At 37.1% G+C, this 25687-nt stretch overlaps 1 protein-coding gene across 14 annotated transcripts in view; it reads left to right on the top strand.

Moving 5' to 3' along the window:
* baz2ba (bromodomain adjacent to zinc finger domain, 2Ba) overlaps positions 1-25687 on the top strand; it is a 279446-nt gene that overhangs the window by 141622 nt on the left and 112137 nt on the right. For all 14 annotated transcript variants that reach the window (XM_028806424.2, XM_051930571.1, XM_028806421.2 and 11 more), the window contains 2 exons: positions 6126-6263; positions 15166-15354. In XM_028806424.2, coding sequence (XP_028662257.2) covers positions 6126-6263; positions 15166-15354 — 327 coding nt within the window. The remainder of the gene's footprint in view (positions 1-6125; positions 6264-15165; positions 15355-25687) is intronic.

Raw genomic sequence — 25687 nt, forward strand, 5'->3', positions numbered from 1 at the left:
CTCCAGTTAACATGATTACATTTCAAACTGTGTATATGCAGCATTAAGTATTTGTATTAATAAAAAGTTAAGATATAAATGAAAGGGATGGGCCAAGAAATACAAATCTTTTCTTGTCCACAGAACATATGGATAACGCTCTCACGAAACAAGATTCCACAGTGTGACTAAGAACTTTCTTGTAAGAATGAAGAACTAACAAGCCATATAATTAAATGGAAAGTATCATTATCAGCAAGGACTTAATTCTGTTTAAGAAAATGGTTGGAACAAAAACCTTCAGGCATGCCGGCCCCCAGGACTACAGCAGAGGACCCTTGCCGTGAGGCTTTATATGCATTGGACAGTAATGAACTTCATGCTTAATTAATGATTTCCTAGATAAAGCAAGAATCCCACAGCTCAATGTACTGTCAACCATTAATATTCTCTGTAATCCAAAATGTTACAAATTACTTACAAAGCGGAAAAGCAGAAGATCCACTTGACTGTCCTGTGAAATTTTATAACAGCTATCTGTTACCTCCCTTACTGTACAATACACTTAAGGAAGATAGAGAAAACACAGTAACATATTACCAAAAATACTATCTTAGGAGTCAATCACGGTTTTCCCAAAGAAGAATAAAAACTTCTTATAAATGTACATCCTATAGACCAATTTTTCTCCTGAACAACAATATCAAGATCCTGACAAAAGTTTTTGCAAAAGCAATAGAGAAAGTGCTACCCACTGTAATATCATGGAATTAAACTGTATTCATTGGTTAGATATTTATTAACAAACCTTGGGAGACTGCTTATTATAATCTCTACACCTGCAATGTCTGAGCTTGCACATATCTAGCTATCCCTGCATGCATAAAAAGGATTTGATATTGCCGGAAGGAGATATCTGTTCAATAAGATACACAAATTTGGCTTTGAACCCAACATATATACATGATATACATTATTACATTCCAACTTATCCGTCTTGAGTTGAGATAAACAACATAAATGTGGACTATTTTACTTTAGAATGTGTAACTAGACAGACTTGTTTCTTATCCTCAGTGCTTTTCAGAATCTCCATTGAACCCCTGGCAAACAGTTTCTGCAAAAATCCAAAGATTAGGGGGATTACAAGGGAGGAACTGAGCAAAATGTATCTTCATCCACTAATGACATGGTGCTCTGTGTTACTGATCAATACGTGTCACAGGTATTCAATTTACTTGGGTAATTCTATAGGATCTCTCGGTTCAGAAATAACTTGAATGAGAGTTTGCAGTTCTCTGTGAATAGTCTTGAATGTCAGGATAAATAATGTAGATTACATCTCTCTGTTTGTGTCAGAACAACTTAAATGTCTTGGAGTTACAAAACACTTAGTGATTCACATTAGCAAGGATAATTAATATTGTTAAAATGAATATACTGTAGAGTGGCGCAGTGGTAGCGCTGCTGCCTCGCAGTTAGGAGACCCGGGTTCGCTTCCCAAGTCCTCCCTGCGTGAAGTTTGCGTGTTCTCCCTGTGTCTGCGTGGGTTTCCTCCAGGTGCTCCGGTTTCCTCCCACAGTTCAAAGACATTCTGGTTAGGTGCATTGGTGATTCTAAATTTTCCCTAGTGTGTGTGCCCTGTGGTGGGCTGGTGTCATGCCCGGGGTTTGTTTCCTGCCTTGCACCCTGTGTTGGCTGGGATTGGCTCCAGCAGACCCCCGTGACCCTGTAGTTAGGAAATAGCGGGTTGGATAAACACAGTGGTCCAACACCAGCAGATGACACGTCTCCCCAAATCATCACTAACTGTGGAAACTTCACACTGGACCTCAAGCAACTTGGATTCTGTGCCTCTCTACTCTTCCTCCAGACTCTAGGACCTTGATTTCCAAATGAAATGCAAAATTTTCTTTCATCTGAAAAGAGGACTTTGGACCACTGTGTTTTATCAAGTCCAAAGTCAGCGCAGCCATCTACCAGGAAATTTTAGAGCACTTCATGCTTCCCTCTGATGACAATCTTTATGGAGATGCTGATTTCATTTTCCAGCAGGACTTGGCACCTGCCCACACTGCCAAAAGTACTAATACCTGGTTTAATGACCATAGTATTACTGTGCTTGATTGGCCAGCAAACTCGCCTGACCTAAATCCCATAGAGAATCTATCAAGTGGAAGATGACAGACATCAGAGCCAACAATGCAAACGAGCTGAAGGCCGCTATCAAAGCATCCTGGGCTTCTATAACACCTCAGTAGTGCCTACAGACTGATCACATCCATGCCACTCTGCATTAATGCAGCAATTCATGCAAAAGGAGCCCCGACCAAGTATTGAGTGCATACATGGACATACTTTTCAGTAGGCCAACATTTCTGTATTAAAAATCTTTTTTTTATTGGTCTTATGTAATATTCTAATTTTCTGAGATACTGAATTTTGAGTTTTCATTACCTGTAGACCAATATCAGCAAAATGAAAAGAAATATACTCTTGATATACAGTGGAACCTCAGTTTGCGAGCATAATTCGTTCCGGAAACGTGCTCGTAGTCCAAAGCACTCATATATCAAAGTGAATTTCCCCATAAGAAATAATGGAAACTCAGATGATTTGTTCCACAACCCAGAACTATTCATATAAAAATGATTAATACAAAATATAAAGTAAAAATACATAAAGCAAATTAACCTGCACTTTACCTTTGAAAAGAATAAAGGCTGGCGTGAGTGAGTTTCTAAACTCTTGTGGGATTGCACCCAACAGGACGACACGTGGAAGAGCGTCCCAAAGCAATCGCAGTCTCCCAGCGCTGTAGCAGTTTGCCGTAAAAGCGAATCCGAAAAGATCACGGACATGCTATAAGCGCCTGCCGTCGATGGGCGATACAAGGAACATTACAAATGCGCAGGGCCCTGCCTAACTGCTGTGTCTGTGTATAGGAGAGCGCAGATCCCGCTACAATAAATAACCACGCTGTTGCGGTTTCAAGCTGAATAAAGCTGGTGTTGCTAAAGTACTGAGACTCAGCTTTGTGTTTTAGGGTGCAAGACGGGGCCATCCATGCAGTGTATGTATGTATGTGTGTGTGCACACGCGTGCTCGTGTATGTGTATGTGCTTGCACGCGCGTGCATACACACACATGTGAGTGAGCACGCACACACAGTCACAATGCTAATGCTGCAGTAAACAGCATACGCTCGTACGGATGTTGACTATATGAGTGAGGCACGCCGACTCAGACGGAAAATAGGAGACGATTGCCCACAATCCCGTAGGGAGAGAGAGAGAGAGAGAGAGAGAGAAGAACCATCATGACGCTCAGTAGACAAAGCATATACATACTAATTGAACTGCAAGACCTCGCTCGTTTATCAAGTCAAAATTTATTAAAAATTTTTGCTCGTCTTGCAAAACACTCGTAAACCAAGTTACTCGCAAACCGAGGTTCCACTGTATATCACTCTGTGTGTAATGAATCTATATAATATATGAATTTCACTCCTTGAATTGAATTACTGAAATAAATTAACTTTTCAATGATAAAAATTTATTGAGATACACCTGCATATGCAAGTTAGAAACTTTCTTAAAAAAAGGCGCCAAAATGTGCTAATCTCTCAACAACAACAATGGTTGAAACTATGACAGCAATTTGATCATTGTTACCAGAGTTGACAGGCTTATATACAGTGTTAAGAGTGCTTTAGGTTAACCCTGAGAATGGGACCATTTAAGTTATACACTCAAGTAACGAATGGAAAATCATCCATCAACAAGATACACACTTCATCAGTTTGTGCAAAACAAGATGTGTGCCAGGTACAAATCATACACGACCCGCATCTATTTTGACTTTGATTGTCCATAATACATTAGGGACAAATTTAATCATACTGAGAAAAAACAGGTTTTTAAATTAGTTTTTAGTTAATGTTGCTCCATGCCCGAAAGCATTATTCACAGTAACAGACAACACTCCATTTGCTGTCTTTTTGTCATATCTTATTTAAAAGAACTCACTTCCAAGCTCCATAATGAAGTGGGAAAAAATGATGTCTTTCTTTATTAAAATTTGAAGAGGTCAAATTTTCTTTGAGAGAATTTTTAGAATTTGCCAATTTATTAACATTGTATTAAGATTAACACACGGGCCTCTGTTGATGCCTCGGCATATAGAACATAAGAAATCTGGCAGATGAGAGGAGACCATTCAGTCCATCAAGCTTGTTTAGGAGGAACTGTTTTATATAGGAAGTTTTGCTCACATACCTTTCTACTAAAAAAGAAATAAAAGACAAAATTCACAAAGTCAGAATTCTGGGACTCCTTGCCATGTACAGCCAAGAACGCTGTTGCAAGAATATGGCGATGTCCATAAGAAAAATATAATGGTGTCATGGCATAACAGTAAGAATAAGAAACTTTCTCTGGAAGACTTGGATCACTCAGTAAATGTCAAAAAAGAATTTCTTGGGTATTTAAACTACATAAACAATTTATAAATTGACCTAATATTTCAAGGAGGTGCTAGAAAAATGTAATAAAGAAATCAATCACAACATATATATTTTGAAAAAGATCACTAAATGGTGCACAGGAAGGACAACTTTAGTTATGTGTGCATTTTAGAAATTTGCAGGAGCCCACAGTTCCTTCCCGTTGTGATCAGTTTAGCTCTCCATCCTCCACAGCAGTGTAGCTATGCCACCCAAACTAAAAGGATGTCTTAGGAGTGTGAGAGGAACCAAAGCATTGAAAACACATCAATTCCAGACAGAAGGCCCCTCAGACTTGGAGCTGTACAAGCTGACAACCTGCCAAGATGGCACAAAGTTGAAAATTCTTTTAACCAAAGTGTCTCCTATTTTTGCAAAATGTCACCAATTACATTGCTGTACATCTGTGTTTCTTCAATGCCTATTGTACTGTTTACATTAGCACAGTTGAAAATGCAAATGACACATCATTACTGGTGTTATATTTTTATGGGTAATGTTGGCCTTGAATTTATATTTTACCTTTGTTCATTGCTACAAATGAGCTAAGTGCATATGTCACATTCTTTTTGAATATTGTTCTTGAACCCTAATCAAACCCTGAAAACCTTCTGCCACACAGCCATACTTTTTTGATATGGAATAATACTTTAGGGCTTATTTAATACAACTAATGCTTCTCCATGATCATAGCTTAAATATGGTGTTACTTTATAAAGGCATTATGTTCTTAAGGTAGGTTTTGGATTGCAGTTCCACCTTTTAACTCCCCTTCTTTGCCTCTGTACACAAAAGCTGCCCGCTGTTTCTGTTTTTCCCTGGCTTGTTTCGTTTGTGATTTGAGTAAACACGAAATCGGCAGGCCTGTGTCAAGGGGGACCCCCTCCCCCGCCTCTGCCCTAAATGCTACCTTCAGCAACAAAAAACGGTTTTCTGCGTAAAGAAGATGTCACGCAATGGAAATCAAAGATGCACTACTGAAGCAGCCACCAGAATTCGCCCACTGCCACTTTAATATCGTAGAACATGCCCGTGTTTCACATCCATCAATAGGTAGCATTTTTAAAGGGAATCTGATGCTTTTATTATGCTGTGCGTACCCAGGCTGCACATAATTTGTGTCTCATCAGTGTAGCTTCTGCTGAGGAGCTGTTACTTGATATTCAGTGGATAGCTTTGTTTCAGAGAGATTTAATCACCAATTCTGTTACTGCAGCACAGCAAAACCACTAGGGAGATTTAGAAATTGTTTATGTGTAATGATACAATAACAAGGTTTGACTGCAAAATAGAATCTGTTACTATAAGTTAAATGGCAAATTTTAGACATGGTGACTTTGTGTTAGGATGAACATCTCCCCCCCCCAAAAATAAAACAGTTTCATGTTTTTAATTGTGCCAGCCTTTTGCAGTGCTTTCTTAATAATGGCTGTGGTTCAGAATTGTTTTTAAGGGCCTCTAAGAATCGGAAAACACCCTGGCAGAAAAAAATAAAATAATAAAGGAAAATCACTGCTCACCTAAGAGAAACAGTCCCTTTAAACAAGATGTCCTTCAGTGAAAATCACTTTCAGTCATCAACATTGACTAGCATTGATTTGCAGCTGGTAGGAAAATAAACTTCATTTTCTTATGTTTTTAGATATGGAGACTGGAGAGCGGTTGGCATCACCATCCTCAGCCACCTCTTGTGCACCCTCTACACCCACTGTGTCGGCGGCCTCTAAGGGAAATATTTCCACTGGGGCAACAACACCGAATTCCACACTTAGCACCTGTGGTAAGAAAACAATCTCCCATGCTGCTGAATTTTGCCTGTGTTTGCCTTAAATTCTTTGTATATATTCAGATGATACTAAACGGCAATTGAAGAGGGCACCATAAGTGAGGGAAGTAAAATAGAGCTTCTTAGCATGGATGCATCAGCAGCTCCATAGCTCACGTTTTCCTTTCTTTCAGCTCGGCGCTTAATTACTTTGTAGAACCCTTGAGCAAAGCACAGATCTGTATGGTTAAACCGTTGAATAATTTTTTGTCATGAGAAACGAATGACAGAATTTCTGTAGATTGTAAATAAATTTCTCCTGTTGAATCAAAAGATATGTAAATGCATGTACCAGGGAACAGACAAGAGTCTCGTCCTCAGCTCAGTATCCCCTACACATGCTGTGTACTTTGTAAACTAATGGCCTAGTAGCAGAGGATTTGATCAGGGAGACCAGCAATTAGATTTGCATTAATAATAAAAAAGCAAAAATGAATGTAAAAAAAGTATGGTGTCTCAATGCAAAATAAAGCAGGATCAGGTCAGATCTCCAGAAAACAGAAAAGGAGAATGTAATTGGATTGCTTACCAAAATAAAATGCCATGAAAGATTTCAGCTACACAGTTCCCTAAAAATGGAAGCTTACTAATACTTGCAAATTGTAGATTCTCTCTTTTTTCTTTGTCTTCTAATCCAGACTTGTCTAGGCCTAAACATTTTATATCAAATAATAAAAAAACACCCTAGAGGAGGAGAATCAAGGGCAGCTGAAACAGGAGTAAAATATTTTTAGGAATATGGTTTAAGTTTTAGGAAGTGGGACAGAAACATGAAGAATATGAATAATTTGCAGCACAGAACTACAATTCTGGACAACATTCATCTCTTTCGAAGGCATACTTGACAACCTTTGGCTTCTGTTTAGCCCTCTGTGAATTGACGTTTCTGCTAGGCTGAACAAAAAGCACACACTTGCTTACTTTCGCTGATTTTTAGTATTTTAATTGAAACTGAAATCATTATGCAGTGGATGTGTTTGATTGAGTCTGCCAGATTATCCCAGCCATTTCAAACTGCCTGTATTTAAACCATGACTAACTGAAGTGAAATTTCTTTTTGTAAAGTTTTGTTTATTCTGCGCCATCATTTCTAAGAGAAGAATTAATTGTATTAAAGCATTTTGTTTAGAGAGCTTATAGTGATCAACCAGCAACTGCAGGATTTTACATAGATAAGCATGTCATAAAGAGATCAGTTAAAAAGTTTAATAGACAGTAGTACCTTAGTAAGCTACTCTAGGTATTGCTTCAGATTTCATTTCGTGTCAGTTATTATTTTATGTGCTTCACACCAAATCATATACTCTGAAGTACTGTTGTTTTAACTGCAGTCTAGAAAAGCTAAATTAATCCTCATGTACAAATTTAACTGGATACTGAGAATTTTTCAACTGAAATATGACTTCCTTTTGCTCAGAAGCATACTGTTACTGCACCATGCTGTTTCTGGAAACAGAGTTGGCCATGCTGCTGGATGGCATGCTTAGCTGCTGGCTTCAAGGATTGCTTTAGATCTGCAGTATAAAATGTGTGTGTGTGCGTGTGCGTGTGTGTGTGTGTGTGTGTGTGTGTGTGTGTGTGTGTGCATGCAGACATAATTTAAAATGGATGCATGCCCAATCTAAGCAGGTTTGACTGAAGTATGATGGTTAGTGCCAGACTTGATAGTTGCAGAATCCCAGAAACAGCTGCCCTTGTTGTATTTTCAGTATTGTGCAGTATTCTGTCCAGAGTTAACAGACACTGATGGGATTTTAAAAATAAATAAACAAATAAATAAAGAAAGAAAGAAATAAAAACAGTGAAAAATTTCTCAACAAAAAACCCATGTTAATGAGAGAAGTTAAAAGAGAATGGCTAGACTCATTTTAATACTTTAATAACTGGATATTTTACCTTAATGTCAAAATTGATTTTCAAATAGTTAATAGGTTATAATAGATAACCAATTAATAACCCATTTAGATGATATTCATCATTTGAAGATATAGCCCAGCAACCCCGCACAGATAGCTGTTCATATATACAATTTAATTCTTTCAGTTTCTACCCCACAGCCTAATAGCAAAAGGTGACAATCTGGATGAAGACTGACCACTGCACTGACAACTTTTTTAAGGATATACACCGCCTAATATCCCAGTGATAATAGCAAGAAAACAACAATTAACAAATGAAATGACATTATTACCCTTAGAAGTGTAGGCCTTTCATTTAGAGAAATTGCAAAAAAAAAAAAAATCAAAGTGTCATTGAGTCCAATGGTGTCCTACACAATCCAAAGGCAATTGGAAACTAGAAGAAAATATGAGAGGAAGAGACCTGGCAGACCCAAAGTCACAACCCAATCAGAAGACAAGTTTCTGAGGATCACCAGCTTGCATGATGTGAATGTGAATTTCCCCTTGGGATTAATAAAGTGTCTATCTGTCTGTCTGTCTGTCTGTCTGTCTATGATCACAGGCGCTTCACAGCACAGCATAACAGTGCAGGTCGAAAAAGCAAATGTCAGTTTCTACTGTGAAGAGGAGACTTTGTGCTGCAGCTTTGACAGGGCGAGTGGCAGTAAGAAAGCCATTCCTTGAAGAACAAAATAGGGCTTTGAAATACCAGCTATGGACTACTACAGACTGGAAGAAAGTCATATGGACCAATGAATCAAACTTTGAAATCTTCGGTTCATCACGCATGGTGTATGTATGCTGTTGAGTTGGTGAAAGGATGGTTCCTCACTGTGTGACACCAACTGTCAAACATGGAGGAGGAAGTGTGATGGTCTGGGGCTCTCTTGCTATAGGGAGAGTTGGTGACTTGCACAGAGTGACTGGCAATTTGAATCAAAAAGGTTATCACAGTTTGGCTGTTATATTAACAGAAAGTGACTACTTTGAATGAAAAATCTGAATAAGATTTTGCACACTTAATGATGTCTAGACTTATTTTTTTATTTGCCTTTGTTTGTTTGTTCTATGCTGGTGTAATATTGTCCAAATAGTACTTCAGAGGGTGTAGTAACACAGTCTCTTCCAACTCTGCTTTAAGACAGAGGGTTTTCAAGTAATCAACAGAAGATGGACCCCTGTACAAATTGTTTGCTCCAACTTGCAAAGCTTCATTTACTTTAACTGCTGCAGAAAATCTGTAGGTTGTAACCTGTTAGTTGTTCCCAGAAGAAGGCCCATTTCTAATTTTCTAGTATTTCCTTTTTTTCTGTTTTTGATAACCTAAACTTTAAATTTAAACTTCTGGCAGTTTACTCCTTACCTTTTCACTATTTTAGGTCATTCATTGCATTTCACCTGATTAAAGTTGTAGAAAAACTGGAAAAACTGAGGTGTTCTAAAACCTTTGATTGGTAGTGTAGAAAGTCCTCCAGAAAATCCTCAGTAAAATACCTTTATACTCATTCATTGGTAAAACTCATGGAGACGACTACAACAGTATCATCAGCAACATTTATTATGTAGCACATTTTCATACCAACAATGTTATTCAGAGTGTTTTACAAGATGTCAAAGAGAAAGTTACAAGAAAAGAAAAAACAAATAGGATTTAGGCAATAATATTAATAAATAACAAAGAAAATGTAAAAAATTAAATGCATATGATCTTATGAAACAAAGATATATGATTAGTAGAAGTATAGCATCCTTATATACAACATTGTAATGTAAGTCTCTAAATATGAGTGTGTTGATAAGGTCAGATGGCTGGGAGGCCACAAAAAAAATCTCCAGTTAAGCTACAGAAAAAAAACTAAATCTGCAGGGGCTACCCTGACTCATAAACAAGACCCAGAGGTACTTGAACCCTTCCACTTGGGGCAGCTGCTCACCCCATGCCTTATAAGAGCAAGTCCCACTGTCCAGACTTTTCCACTGTTCTAATTCTCATCTCAGCTGCATCAGATTTAGAGGTGAGCCATTTCAGTATGCATGGCAGACCACGGATAATGAGGCCAAGAGGGTAACTTAATCTGCAAAGAGCAGAGGTGCAGTACGTTAGATTTATAAACTGAACACTCTTCAGTCTCCTGCTGCACCTGTCCATGAGAATTATTTATGGAGCACGGACAGGATGCACATTTGGCCAATGTCCACACTGGATAAGCCTTGACATAAGGTCTGAATACATAAAAAAAAACCACACAAACTCTTGCTATGCAAGTATAGGCACAAAGATGACAAAGCGCATGGCCATGATCTTCTACCAAATCTACAAAGCACAGGATTGCCCAATTCCCATGATCATTCTTCTACAAGGAAGAAGAGTTGATCTACATACATTCATGCATCATTTCTGAAATCATGGGTTTTCACTGTTGTACTGCAGATTCTCTCTATTTTTTCCAGACTGAAGCTTGAAGCCATTAAGGTCCTATTTGAGCTGCTGCACACCACGTACCCTCAGTTCACACCAGTTCTGTCTGGTAGACAGCTTATCTAATTTAAGATCAGAACTACCAGTTTTCATATCAGAACTTACCCGCAAGCTGAACTTAATTTCTTGACCCTAAGTGTCTCCTACAATCATTTGATGAATATGCAAAAGTGTTTTTTTGTGTTAAATTGGCTATTTGGGGTACTATTGGGAAGTGATGAAATCTGTTGTCTACATTTACTAATCTTTTATTTACATGAACTTCTCTAAATGAAATTCCATGCAGCTCTCTTTTTCCATTTTGCACCTGTTAAAATAATAATAATAATAATTAGGCATTCTGAGAAAAATGGTGTAATTTATTCTGTCACCTTTATAGATTTTCCCCCTTCTCTTTAGGGTGGATTGTTTTTGGGTTAGTTCGGAAAACGAGATGCAGGGTGTATCTGGGCTACCCCGCTGTTCACACAAATCTCACTAATCCATAGACTATGATGATATGGCATTGTTTAAATGTTAATACCTCAGTAAGCGTTCCAAACTCCCAATTTCCAAAGGTAACTATGAAAATATTGTTTTTGCTCAAACTGATAGAAGAGTGTAATTTTGATATTCAGTATTTCCTGATGTCACACATTTTATGAAGCTGCTTAGATTAAATTCATAGTCGATGTTAATATGTTGCTGTGCAATAATTTTATACAAAAAATGTTAATGTTTCTTGGTTTAAGTAATTATCAAATCTTTTGCGCTGTATAATTTCAGATTGCATTATTTCATGAAATGATTTTGGCAAAACCATTCAACAAATGTCCAACAGAGTATATAATTGTATGCTAGGGAAATTCAGGACCTGAAGTAAATCCAATACAGATCTTCCAACTGTGATAAGAAAAGAAGTGAAAGACATTTGTCCAAATTTTGATTTTGTAGGTAATCTGCTTTACACCCCAAGGTTTGTGCTGCACGGCTAATATGTATTACTGTATCCTCCTACACACATAAATATGCTTGCAAAATAATGAAATATGGATGAGGGCAGCATAGTTGGAAACCTCTTAAGAACAGATTTCACACAAATTTAGTATGTTTTTCTTCATAAGAAAGAAAAATGGACACATGGAATACATTTCCTAGTAGAGACTAGGGCTTTAAGAATCTCCAAAACTCAACTTGATGTCATTTTGAACAGTCTTGGTGAACAGGGTGGACAAACTTGTTGGCCTGAATGGCTCATTCTCATTACAACTGTCCTAATGTTCAAATATGGAATTAGTGTTGCCAAGTTGGGCATATTTAAGAATTTTTATAGAAAACAGAGTTACGTTAATCACCTCACCCACACACCTAAAGTGATTGAGAAGCCAAACATGTTGTTAAGTCAAGCCATAACAAATGTAACAGTGCTTGTTTTAAAAAAAAAAAAAAAAAAAAAAATTTAAATGTTCTTCCAGCTATATGATAAAGTATGTTTTAAATTACCACAATGTAAATTGTTTGCCTATTTGGTTATGTTATTAGTGAGAAATCAATCAAAATGACACCTTTTATTGGCTAACTAAAAAGATTACAATATATAAGCTTTCAAGGCAACTCAGGCCTCTTCTTCAGCAGAAGATGGTAGACTGAAGTGCCTACAACAACCTCCTCCAAAAACATATACAGTATGGCAATTTAGCAGACAAATGATATGGTGTTATAAATCAGCAACCTATCTGGAGACACTTATGAGGTCCTCTGCTCCTTCTTGACCATTCAGTGCTGCTGATGAATGGCGTCTGGTAATGCCACCTCTGGGTGAATCAAGGCTAAATCCAGCCTCACTTTGCATGTAGCTCTTAGCTGGGGGAAGACTCTTGTTGGGTGAATTTCTGTCTTTACTGTTAGGTTTTTGTAACCTAAGAATTGTAACTTGCTTGTATTTTGTTCTGAGCTTTTCACTTGTGATGATCAAAATGTCCCCTTGTCCTGTAACACTTGGTCCCAAACACTTCCCCAGACTGATGCTTAGTGGATTACGTTCGACCTCTTTTGTAAAGCGTCTGCTGAGTAAATAAATGTAAATGTAAATCACTGCAAAAGACTTAAAGTAGCTGTAGTTTTTTTTTTTGAGAAAAGAATCCTGTTCTTTGCTCTATATACCATATAAGGTGTTTGTTTTATTTTATTTTTAGTAAGACATCTAGAAAAAAGTGCCCACCCTTCCCACAGATGTTAAGATTTTTAACTTGAGTTACTTTTTCATTAATCTGCATGCTAAAAGATTTGTGCGGCTTTGTGTGTGTAAGCGTAAATTAGAGCGAAAAATACGTTTTTTTTTTAGAGCCATATATTAATCTAGAATGCAGTATATACCTTATAACTCTGGCAGAGTTAAAGATGCTAAGATTTGCATTGGGTTTGACGAGGATGGACAGGATTAGAAATGAGGACATTAGAGGGTCAGCTCAAGTTGAACGGTTGGGAGACAAAGTCAGAGAGGCGAGATTGTGTTGGTTTGGACATGTGCAGAGGAGAGATGCTGAGTATATTGGGAAAAGGATGCTAAGGACAGAGCTGCCAGGGAAGAGGAAAAGAGGAAGGCCTAAGAGAAGGTTTATGGATGTGGTGAGAGAGGACATGCAGATGATGGGTGTAACAGAGCAAAATGCAGAAGACAGAAAGATATGGAAGAAGATGATCTGCTGTGGCAACCCCTAACGGGAGCAGCCGAAAGAAGAGGAAGCAGTATATACCTTATATTTTTTGTTCAGAATCTATCCATTTCCTGAATCTTTTTTGTCATTTACTGTACAAGGTCATGACTGCAGATTCAGGTCTAAATTAAGAACTAGTGCCACACACACACACACACACACAGATGCGCACATACACAGACGCGCGCACACACACACACACACACACACACACACACACACACACACACACACACACACACACAAGGTCGGTTAAACTAGTATTCCTACAGGTAGCTCACAAATAATGTACCTCATGACAGCACATGCCCTAAGCCTGCTGCCTCAATTTCAGACCCATTGAGTTTCAAATGATGATTCTGTAGTTTTAGTTTAGTGAATATCTAATAGATTCCATGTAATATAGCATTTGGTTGGGTTGAGACAATGTTTAAAATATATCATTTACTTAATAAGCTGTAACATAAGGAGATGATTGGTTTTTGAAAATTCTGGAGATGATCATTCAGTAATTATTTTATTCAAAAATAGCCACGATTCCAGAAATATGGTTCACTGTTTAGTTTCAATGAATTGATAGCAAACCATATCAAAGAAAGCACAGCTGTCAATATTTTAGCAGAAACAAGCATAATAAAGTGTAACAATGTGCTTTTCGTTCCAGGGTTTTTTAAATGTTGAATCAGAAATGCTTAAATAGGTTTATAGATTTGTTGCTTACATCAACCACCATAATTTTAGTTGCCTATCAATATGATTTAATTTGAGCATATAAGAAGAAGAAATCCTTCAAAGGCTGGATAAAGATTCTATCTGGTTTATAAAAAAAAAAAGAAACACACTGCTTGAAACGGCTTCAATCAAGAATGCATTTAGAAAAAAGCAAAAGGTAATAAGTGCCTTTTGGATCCGTCAGAAAAAAAATTAAAGTGTAATGATAACACATATAATGCAACATTCCTTTTCGTGTATGCTTCATTTTGTGTCCTTCTTTGCTCTCCTTAAAAGTCTGATTTAATTACACTGTGGTTTGAAGTACATTAATATTAAAAAGGCATTTGCAGATGTCGTTCCTTGTTACTTGGACACCAGTGCTATAGAAACGGATGCTGGCCTTTTGGGTAATACTTTCAGTCATTTATCTCTGTATCGGCTGGTAGAATTTCAAAAGCTTGGCTCTAAATATTCTGCTTTTATAATGAGATTCCAAGTGTAGATTTTCCATTTTGTAAGTTAGAAGGTATGTGGCTAGCATCATGAAGCCATTTTTTGTTTCCCTAAAGATCAGTCAGGTTTCCACTGATTAGCTTGTGTTTTTTTTTTTTCATTTAAACATTTGTCCTTGACTACCTGTTAAAGAGTCAAATTAGCAGATTAATTGGAGAATGAAGAGTCTCCATTCACAAAACAGATCTGTCTCTCTGTGATCTGTCCAAAAAAAGGTGAATCCACACCATTCAGGCATTTTTATTGTTAAGCTCTTCAGTTTCAGAATTCAATGAATGCATACACTGCTTTGTAAAGACTAAATTGTTTTCATTAATTTATGTTTTTTCTTATTAAGTAATAACATGTTCCTTTATTCTTGTATATCATAAAGGATGTGAAATGTTTTTTTTCCTTTTTTATTATTTTGCAAATGAAGATGGTTTATAAAACAGAACTGATTTCAGTGTGCCCTTTCAGGTCTGATGTAAACATGACACATCCTTCTTTTGTTCCCAGTTTTTATTTGTGTATTCATGTATTGTTTTTTTTTCCCTACCCTTAATGTATTTAAGGACATTTATTTAGAACATCTGGGGATCAGCCTTTCAACCTGTCCACTGTATCAAGTGCCTTCCCAATGGTCAATCACCCAGCCTTCGGACTGTACACTACAAGCTCAGGACGTTCTGAATTTGGAGGCCTGGGAACGCTTGGTGCATCTACAGCTTTGGCAGCGCACTCTCAGCTTGGACCATTTCCTGGTAAAGAGGAAACCTTTTAAAGTAACATTTTATTTTTTTTGTTTATGTAGTTTTTTTTTTTTGTAATGATTGTTAACACTCCTCCATTGTAAAAATAACGCAGTTGGCTGAAGCATATTACAGACAGATGATAATATTCACTTTTTTTTTTTTCATATTAGTACTTTCAGATATCCATATTTGATAAAAATGAAAAAAATTGTAACACTTTTATGTTGCTCTGTAGAGTTAAGGCTTCCAGCTTTAAACCACATAGATGTATAAGTAGACACAGCGCACCTCCAGAGGAGATTGGGGTCTTTTGAAGTGTGCAGCAAGCTGCTGGAAATGTTCTATCAGTCTGTAAGTAGCAAGGGTGCTGGTCTACACTATGCTCTTCCAGAGAAGCAACTTGAGCCCAAAAGAAGCACAATGTCTGAACAAACATATCAGGGAAGCCTGCTCCATCACAGGTGAACCCTAGACATGCTGGAAGCTGTTGTGGAAAAGACGATGGTGGAAAAATTCCATACTATTATGAAAAATCCCCTCCATCAACTCCAGGAGGCGCTCTCTTGGAGCACTTTTAACCATAGGCTCATTCCACATCGGTTTGCTAAGAACTACCTCTTGGGGGCTTTTCAGCCCACTGCTCTCAGCCATTTCAATGCTTTCACCTGATATACCCATTAAGTATCTATCTATCTATCTATCTATCTATCTATCTATCTATCTATCTATCTATCTATCTATCTATCTATCTATCTATCTATCTATCTATCTATTGGCTGAATTATTTGCCCTGCAAATCTGTATCCTTGTTTTTTAATGTTCCTGCTGCTATATCTGAATTTCCCCTTTGAATACATAAAAGTGACTATTGGTAGTCTTGGATTCGTAAATTGGTTAATTTTAAATGGGTTGTATTCTTAAACCAGTACTTGACCACACGTAAATTGAAAAAATACATAAAATGCACTTGTGGGCTGTGCTGTCTTATATGGATTCAGTTCAAAGGGAATGAGTGTTCAGCTTATACGTTTTCTCTGTGTGGTTTTGTCAAATTTCTCTCCTTCCCACTCTGATCTGGCCCAGTATGACAGAGTGTGGATGTTTGTGTGATTGTGCCGTGTAATTGACTAGAGTCCTGCTCATGCTTGGTTTCTGCCTTGGTGCAAATGCTGCAGAGGTCATCCCTGTTACCCTGCTAAATGTAATGCAGAAAGCAGTGGAGGTAATAGGAACAGTTATTATGGAGGTAACTCGTATCTTTAAGTATAATGACATTCTCTAGTGTTGTATGTCGATAGCAAGTCACAGCTAAATTAATTGGCTAGTTGAGTTGAATTTTTTTCACACTTTCATGAAGGCTCAAAAAATGACTTGATTTAAGTATATCATAAAACAATGTGTTTTATGATATACTTCTCTAAATAATATGTATACATTTATTAAATAATTTAAAAATTATGAAAACCCTTATTAAATCCTTATAGGACTCAGTGAGCTATTCCTGCATTAATTACTACTGCTGAGATCATCCTGTGCCAGCAAATACATAAAAATCATGTGAACGGTATCGCAGTATAGAAGGTTCTTAAATAATAAAAGAATTTCATATTTAATAGTTTTATGCCTCTTTTATGCTGTATTGCCTCTTTCAAGTTTTTAAAACAGCCTTTTATTAAATTTATCTGAAGCTTTTAAGAAGACTTACAAAACAACTTTGAAGGGAAGTCTGAGTGTCATCAGTTAGTCATTTTCTAACCCGGTTGGATGTCTGCTGGAGCCTATCCCAGCTAGCTTAGGGCACAAGGCAGGAACAAACTGTGCACAGGCTGCCAGGCCATCGCAGGGTCAACACACACATACACACACACACACACACACACACACACACACACACACACACACACACACACCCCAACTACACCAGAGCCAAATTTAGCATCACCAATTCACTTAACCTGCATATCTTTGGCCAGTGGGAGGAAATCAGAGCACCCAGAGAAAACCCAAACAGAAATGGGGAGAACATGCAAAGTGCATGCATGGAGGACCCTAAGCACAAACCCAGGTCTCCAATCCAGCTACAATCTGAGTGTGATGTTTAAAAAATATACTTAAATCACACTACCTTTATTTTGGATTATGCCTTTCCATTGTACAGGTGCCTGTAATAATTTTACACGTGAAACACTTCCAGGTTGTGTTCTAGTTCTTATGCTGCATTCCATTTGAAGTGAGAATTTTCAACTGAAACCCGACTCGAGTCAGATTTCCAACTCAAACTCAGGGCTGGTCTGTCAAGTTCGAGTTTGTCCAACTTCAGATCTTGACGTTAATCCCAAATGGCGACATACACTGCAAATTTTAGTGAAGGCTGTAGTATTAATACTGTTTATTAGCACTTCTATTTGTGTCTCATTAAATCTGTCGTACGCACAGTACTGTCCAACTTCTATCTGAAGAAAAGTTGCTATGGTGTTTGGATACGCAAAATACCATGTAATGTGTGGTTATCAACTGCCATTTATTCCAAAAGAGCCATATTGGTTTTCCAAATGTTTTAGTGGAATGTGGTCTACTTGGGTGTGAGGCCATTCCCAGCTCTGACATCAGCATTCTAAGGTAGACGGAGCACAGCAATATAGTGAGTCAGCTGCTCGAACCAATAATGTTGTCGTTTAAAGACCAGTGCATGTAAACAAATATAATCCACATCTTAACTCTTTGACATAAGTATCATTTTCTTAAATACGCATGCTATAATTTCAGAAATACTGTGTCTCTAACCTTCTTTTCTGTTTTTCTGCATAAGTATTTTTAAAAAGGGCTAAATTTAGGATTTAGTAATAGCTTAATTTATGAAATCATAAATTAAGCTATTACTTTCAAAGATATTTGTAAGCTAAAAGATAACTAAATTGTAAGCTCAGATAAAATGCACATTCATTTAGTCATTCCAACCTTTTCTAAGCTGCTGTGGCCCTTCTGTGTTCGGGTAAAGTCAGAAATGCTTCTCTTAAAAACACTTAAGTTATATTAAACATTAGATTTGTAAAAGATCCATACTGTATGTGTCATATGCATATTTTGTGTTGATCTCTCTACCTGTTTTATGTAAAAATGTAAAACTATGTAAGCCTGTAATGCTTGTTGGCTTATTGTATGCTATTTGTCAATAGGCAGTTTGTCTGTTTTTACATACTGCTGCATAAATACCTAAACCGCTGACTTCATGCCAAACATGTTTCCGGAATGCCAAGAATTCTTTTTTGGAAATAATGTGCAAGCCTACCGTCAATTGCAGTGTGATGTGAAGTAAAATGGTGCTACTAACTGTCCATGAAATGTATTTGAAACTCTTGTTGTACCACTTGAGTGTGAGGAAGAAATGGCTTAAGGCCAGCGTAGTTAATCTGCCCTGATTGTCTGGTGCAGTAAGGTCAGAGATAAAGAGGCGCAAGCTACTTGAAACAATATTGGACCCAAAATGCTTCTTTATTGTGAGTGAAATGGATACATTCTTTTCCTTGCAGAACAGTGGATCACGGAGAGCATCCGGGACAAGAATGTGAAGTTAGAATTCTGCATTCTTTATGTTGTTACAAAACAGTCAAGGAGAGATTAGACTAATCTTTTGTTGTGCATTGAAGGGGGTTCTTACTGCACTTGTCAGAATCTTGACATTCACGATCTTCAATGTATTTATAAAGACATAACATAACTCAGCAGAGTGGTGGCTCTGTGGCAGAAATTGGAAGGTTGCCGGTTTGAATGTCAGAAGTGATTCCACTCCGCTGGGCCCCTGATCAAGGCCCTTAACCTAGAATTGCTCCTTCCTGGGTATGATGTTAACTTGCATCCTGCCCTGCAAGAAGGTCCTCCAACTTACAGGGAAACCTTGGGGGTTGGTGGCAGGATTGGCACTCCAGCCATTGTAATAAAAACCTCACACTGTTCCATTCCATCTAAAATAAAGTGTCGTCTGTTGCAAGGCTCTGTTCGGGTCCTAATTTGGGATCCTGAAGTGGTTTGTCATTTTGTGGGTGCAGCAACGCACGGTATCAGTGCATGCTCCCAATCTCTCTCTCTCTCTCTCTCTATACTGTATATTCAGTATTTTCTGATAGTATCAAATTAATTAAAAAAAATATGAACACAATGCAGAAAGGATGAAATTCAGCAGATCTGTTGTCTGGGTTAATAATTTATTCAAGTGTTCTACACTCATAACAGGATTCTTGGGGTATGTTGCTATTGCACAGCTATTTTAAATTGACGTTACTCAAAATGAACATGTTTTAAGGCTTTAGGTCTCCTTTCCTAGATTCACATTTGCAAGTATAATTTATATCAAAACAACTTAAATGGATTTCATCACTTTAAATGCCAGCACCAGTCACAGAAATCATTTGGTATATTTCCATTACCCAATTGTCTTATGTTGACTTTCAGTGAAATTAACATGTTTTTAACTTTAAAAATAGATTTTTGGGAAATTCTGTTGTTACACAGGGGTTTTCAAGTTCATTCAAATAAAAATGAGGAAGTTTTTAGGTTGTACATGTCTGTTCCCAATCCTGCTGAAGCCATTCTCTCAGCTGTCATAATAACTGTTTAAACAAAGCAAAGCAAATTAATTTCATGCACATAATATAACTAAAATCGCCAATCACATTATGTTATGATGTCATGTTGCTGAGGAGACCGGTCCTGCCAATCAGGTGATTTTCTTTTTATTCACCATTTGAAACTGGAAGAAGCTTGGATTGAGTGCGATTTTTCAAAAGTTTTGTGCAGGTTTGTTATTTTTCTTAGTAAAATATCTAATTTGCATAAGTGTGGTTAATTTGCATAAGAGAGCGACCCTTTTTTTTTGTGAATAGTTTTAGGGATCTCTGCTCATAGTGTCAAATAAAGATCAAGATTTCAGACCTACCAGGTATTTGTATGGTTATGAGAGTGGCTTTAGGCTTCTGTGTCTTCAATAGTAGTTCTACGCCATACATGACAGGAGCATGTGTGTGTGTTCTCTATGTGAAGGTGGCTTCTGTGCGTCATATCACTGATACAGTTTGGTGTAATGGGTCACTCTGATGTCGTGACTCTTTGGGTTGGCTTTTGTTGGTGTTCTCATTCCTTTTAACTCACTGAGGAGCTTCTTTTTGAAAGAAATGCATCATATCTGTATAAGTGAACAGCTAAATAAGTGCTTTAGATGGCTATTTTCAAAACAAAACCTAATTTTTAATACTTGTATGGATTGGTTTGAGAGGATGTGAAGCCTGACCTGGAAGCATTGAACCAATCACATACTTGCCACGTCTTGACAGCTAGCTTATATAAGGTGTTCAAGTTTTTCTATCACATTTGTATTTTGATATGGGACATGATTATGATTACAAAGAGTGAAAATTAGTATCATAAGAAGAGCATAAAAATTTTTACTTTTATTAAAATTTATTTTTGGAACATAAGAACAAAAGAACAGAAGAAATTGAACAAATGAGAAGAAACCATTCAGTCCGTCCAGCCCGTTTCTTTAGCTGATGGCTAAGCTGTCCCGATATCTCATCCAGATTCTTCTTAAAGGTTGTTAAGGCTTCAACTACATGTCACAGTAGTTTGTTCCAGAGTCCCACAACTCTTTGCATAAGGAAATGCTTCCTGACTCCAGTTTTACTGTAAATGCATTTCCCTTAAATTCCACTGATGTCCTTGAGTATGTGATTCACCCTTAAGCTGAAGGAATGTTGCTGGCTCTACTCTATTGATGCCTTTGAGAATTTTGAAGATTTGGATTAGGTCCCCACGCAGTTTCCTCGGCTTGATACTAAACAGGTTTAACTCTGAGTCTGCAAGAGTAGGCCATGTCCTTAAGTCCCGGAACACACTTAGTTGCTGTCTTCTGCACAGCTTCTAGTGCTGCTATGTCTTTCTTGTACTGTGGTGACCAGAACTGCACAAAGTAATCCAGATGTGGTCATATGAGTGCATTATAGAGTCTGAGAATAAAGTCCCTTGAATTAAATTCAATAGTTTTTATGATATAACCTAACATTTTATTTGCCTTTTTAATTGCTCCTTTGCATTGCTTAGTCAGTAACAATTTTGCGTCAACATAAACCCCTAAATACTTTCCACAGGTTGCTTCCTATATAACAGTGTCTCCCATTTTTGTATTTATAATTGATGTTCCTTTTGCCCACATGTAGAACTTCACACTTTTCTACTCTGTGAGATGGTGAAGCACTTTTACTTTGTGTTATAGAAAGTTGCATATTTTCCTAGTAAAGATTTTTATACTTGTCTTTTTTGAAACTCCACCAGGTTCATCTCATCCAGTATATGCCAATTTGTTCATGTCTGGTTGTCTCCACTCCAAGAGGTATAGTCTTGCAGGCTTGGAGGAACTTAAGTTTACATTGTTGATCCTACAGCTGTTATCATGAAAAAACAGCAATGAAAATACATGTATAGATACTGATTTGGGGGAAAGTGTTACAAAAAAATTTAATTTTTCTTCCAGTTAATAGAATTTAATAATATTAATAAGAAAACATTGTATAAATTAGGTGTCACTTTACAGGCAATAATAAAAGATGACTCAACCAATGTGACCTACATTTGAACAGCATGTTTAAAGCAATCTGTGTTAATTTGCATCTTTGCTCAGATGTACAAATAAGCGCTTTGCTTCACAACTTCATAGATTTTACTGGGAAATATCATCCATTTAATAGTGTTTTGTGTGTGTATTACTGATAACTATGGTAATAAATTCAAGAGATCTCACTTTAAAGTGTTTTGTACCGTGATTAATAGTAAAAAAGGAGTTTTGATTAACTGCACAAAACATTGAATAGAGGACGTGGTTACATAAATTCTATGTTGAACAGAAATGCAAAATGATATTAAATGGAAAGCAAAAAGCATAATTATACTAATCCAAACCTTCTACCTTTATTCATGATATATTCATTTTTTATGAAATATTTCTACTTTTTGTTAAAAGAAAGGTTAAGTGGGTTTTTAATCAAGGCTCTGTATTACTGCGGCAATGCATAATAGGCACGAGCAGTTCTAAGAAACTGAAAAAATGGTTGTTAACCTTTGTTGGCCATTTCCTACCCTAGATTACCATCAGAAACACCCAAATAAAGCCTGAGCTTCTTAAAAACATATACTGTCTTATACCTCTACAGTATGAGCAATAGACTGGATTTAAATGTATGAATTTATGGAAGATTCTAAAATTGCTTCACTGATGTTAAATTGGAGGAACGGATGCACCTAGTGTGTTGGAATGTGATTGCTGTCAACTTTTGTTTTAATATCACAATAGTGGGGATGCCCAGCTGTTGATCGGGTTGGAAAAAAGTGAAACAGTTTCCATTTATTATTTGGCAATTAATTTATTATTCAAATATCGCTTAAAAGTTGAACTGCCATTATTAACAGATAACAGTTTATACTTGCTCCGAATCATTTAGAGTGCTTTATGATATACAACGTTTTCCTTTTCACCATTAGCAGTAGGAACATATCCTGATTCTTCTATGGAACAGGTAACATATAGCTGGCCGGGTGAAAAGTGTAGTTCTTTGAGGTAAACTCCAGTAACTTTAAGTGATTGTCCCTGCGCTTTATTTATGAACAATACAAATGCAAGATGTGCTAGAAATTGAAGTCGTTTGAATTCGAAAGGGAGTTCATTAGAAATCATAGGTAGAATGAAAACATCCTCTCCCTTTCCGATTCCAGTTGATTACGGTGGACGATGTGACAGTTTTGCCACATTTCTCACAACCATGATATATAAATTTTTTCTGAATTAAATTATAATTTACTCTTTTAGGGTTTTCCTTAATTTTTCAAATCATGTTCATGTATTTAAATATTTTTATTAATCACCAAAACTGTAGCTTTTGGATATTTACTCTCCCTCTCACTTGGTGATATTGTGATTTTGTGACGAATATTGGGACAGACAAACTTTCTTGCTTATTTATTAGATGGTGCTGTTGGCGATTGGTACAGTGCCTATAAAAAGTATTCACCCACTTGAAAGTTTTCACATTTTATTGTTATAGAGCATTGTATCACAGTTAATTGGTTGGCTTTTGTGATACTGAGTAACAGAACAAGACTCTTCAACCTCCTTAGCGTTGCATTTTATTCCAAAAAAACATGTAAAAAGTGTTGCATTTTTTAGGTATGAAAAATTACATTTTTATTAAATCTCAAAAGTATAATAATGATACAAATAATAATAGTAATGATGAAGAAAATAATAATAACAGTAATAACTACAGTAATAATACTACTAACGGTGCCAAAACAGTACATAATCTCAAAATGAGTCCTTTGTGTAGTAAATCTTAAAGCACAGTGATAGACACAAGGTCACAGTTGGGACAATAATAGCGTATTTCTTTTCGGATTTTCTTTCCAGATTTATCAGTTTTTAAACAGCACACTGCAACGATACGAGTTGGATTCTGTTGTTTTCTGTTGGAGGTATATAATCAATAAAATGTCCACCAATAAGACACACTGGTTTGATCCATGATGTGCTAGGTCGACCACGTCTCTTTAGCAGTAGTGTGGAGGGTGGATGTGCGGCAATGATTTGTTTTTGCTGTTTTTGATGTATCCATGACAGTCTGCCCTTACAAGTCATGAGACTTTCATCGATGCTGACATCACAGTTCATAAGGTAAACGTTCTGAAATTTTGCTACAATGGCCTTTTATATCTCCCAAATTTTCTTCAGTGTGGGTGCTGGATGGGTATTCTCATCAAAGTCTTCATTGTTGGTAAAGTGCAGATATTTCATAATTAGTGAAAACCAACACTCAGTCATAATTTCTCCAAAGAACGGCAGCACTGACAGCATTTTTACAACCCGAGTGATTCTCAGTTCTAATGCTTACACAAGACACATCTGTAAAGTTGCCCAACTATCGCTTTTAGCACAGTTTTCACTGCCCAAGTAAGCTCGGGTCTAATGCTAAGGAGGTTAATGTCAAAGTGAAAACAGATCTCTGCAGAGTGGTCTAAACGCATTACAGAAATACAAAACAATTGATCACATACGTAAGTATTCATCCTGTCAAGTCAGTATTTAGTAGACACAACTTTGGTAGGTAGCCATGTCAACCTGGAGTCTGTGTGCTCAGGTCTCTGTCAGCTTTGTACATCTGGACTCTGCCATGTCCCCCCTTTTTTGTAAAACTTTTCAGGCTCTGTCAGGCTGTATTGAGATTGTGAGTGAGTTTTTTTCAAGTCCAGCCACAAATTCTCAATTTTATTGAGATCTGGACTCTGGCTGTTCCAGTTCAGCACAATAACATTGTTGTTTATAAGCCATTCCTCTGTAGCTTTGGCTTCATGCTTGTGGTTGTTTTGCTGGAAAACAAATTTTCTCCCAAGGTGCAGGGAGGATTTTCCTGTATTTTACTACACTCATTTTATTCTCACAAGCCTTCCATACCTGCAGCAGAGAAGTATCTAAAAAGCATGATCCTGATATCACTGTTTCTTATGGTGGGGACAGTGTTTTTTTTCCTTTTGATAATGTGCAACTCTTGCAGAGATGTCATGTGCATTTTTATTTTTTTTTACATTTTAAACAATGGGTTTGCCACTCTGCCATAAAACTGCAACTGGTGAAGCACCTGGGCAATACTTGTCCGCATAGTCTCTCCAGTCTCAGCCACTGCAGTTTGTAACTCCTTCAGAGTTCTCAGAGGTCTCTATGGAGCTAACCCTAACCCTCACTAGTCACTTCCCCTTTTAAACCTAGAATGGTACACAGTAATCACAAATGTATATTGTGAAAAATGAAAACACAAAACTCAAAGATAAGATGCTTCTGTACAAAGTTTGGTAAACTCCAAAGATCTGTCCAGAGTCATTAATGTTGTGACAACAAATAATAAACAAAGGTACTGTGAAATAAAGACCATAAAGGAAGCAAAACATCTAACACAGGCCACACACAGTTTATGAACAAAATTGTGCACTATGTGAGAAAAAGGGCAGAGTGGGACCAGGGCTGCATTGTATGCAATGTTTATGCTTTAAAAGCAAGAGGTAAAATCCATAGGAAGCAGAGGAAAGAGAGCAGTGTGTGTGAGGAATGGGATCTGATTTCAGTTTTCTCTCATCTGGAGAGATTAAGTAGTAGACCGCCAGAGGACAAAGTCGGAGGCTGTGGACTGGACCTACAAGTGCCACACTCTCCTTCTCTATCTCAGGTCTTTCTCTTAATATAAACTAGCTACTTGTAAGATTACTAAGCTGTGTCCGTACCGATTTCTCCCCTCAATGTGTGTTGCAATTC

This window comes from Erpetoichthys calabaricus, chromosome 8, assembly GCF_900747795.2.
Source record: "Erpetoichthys calabaricus chromosome 8, fErpCal1.3, whole genome shotgun sequence".
Classification (NCBI taxonomy): Eukaryota; Metazoa; Chordata; class Cladistia; order Polypteriformes; family Polypteridae; genus Erpetoichthys; species Erpetoichthys calabaricus.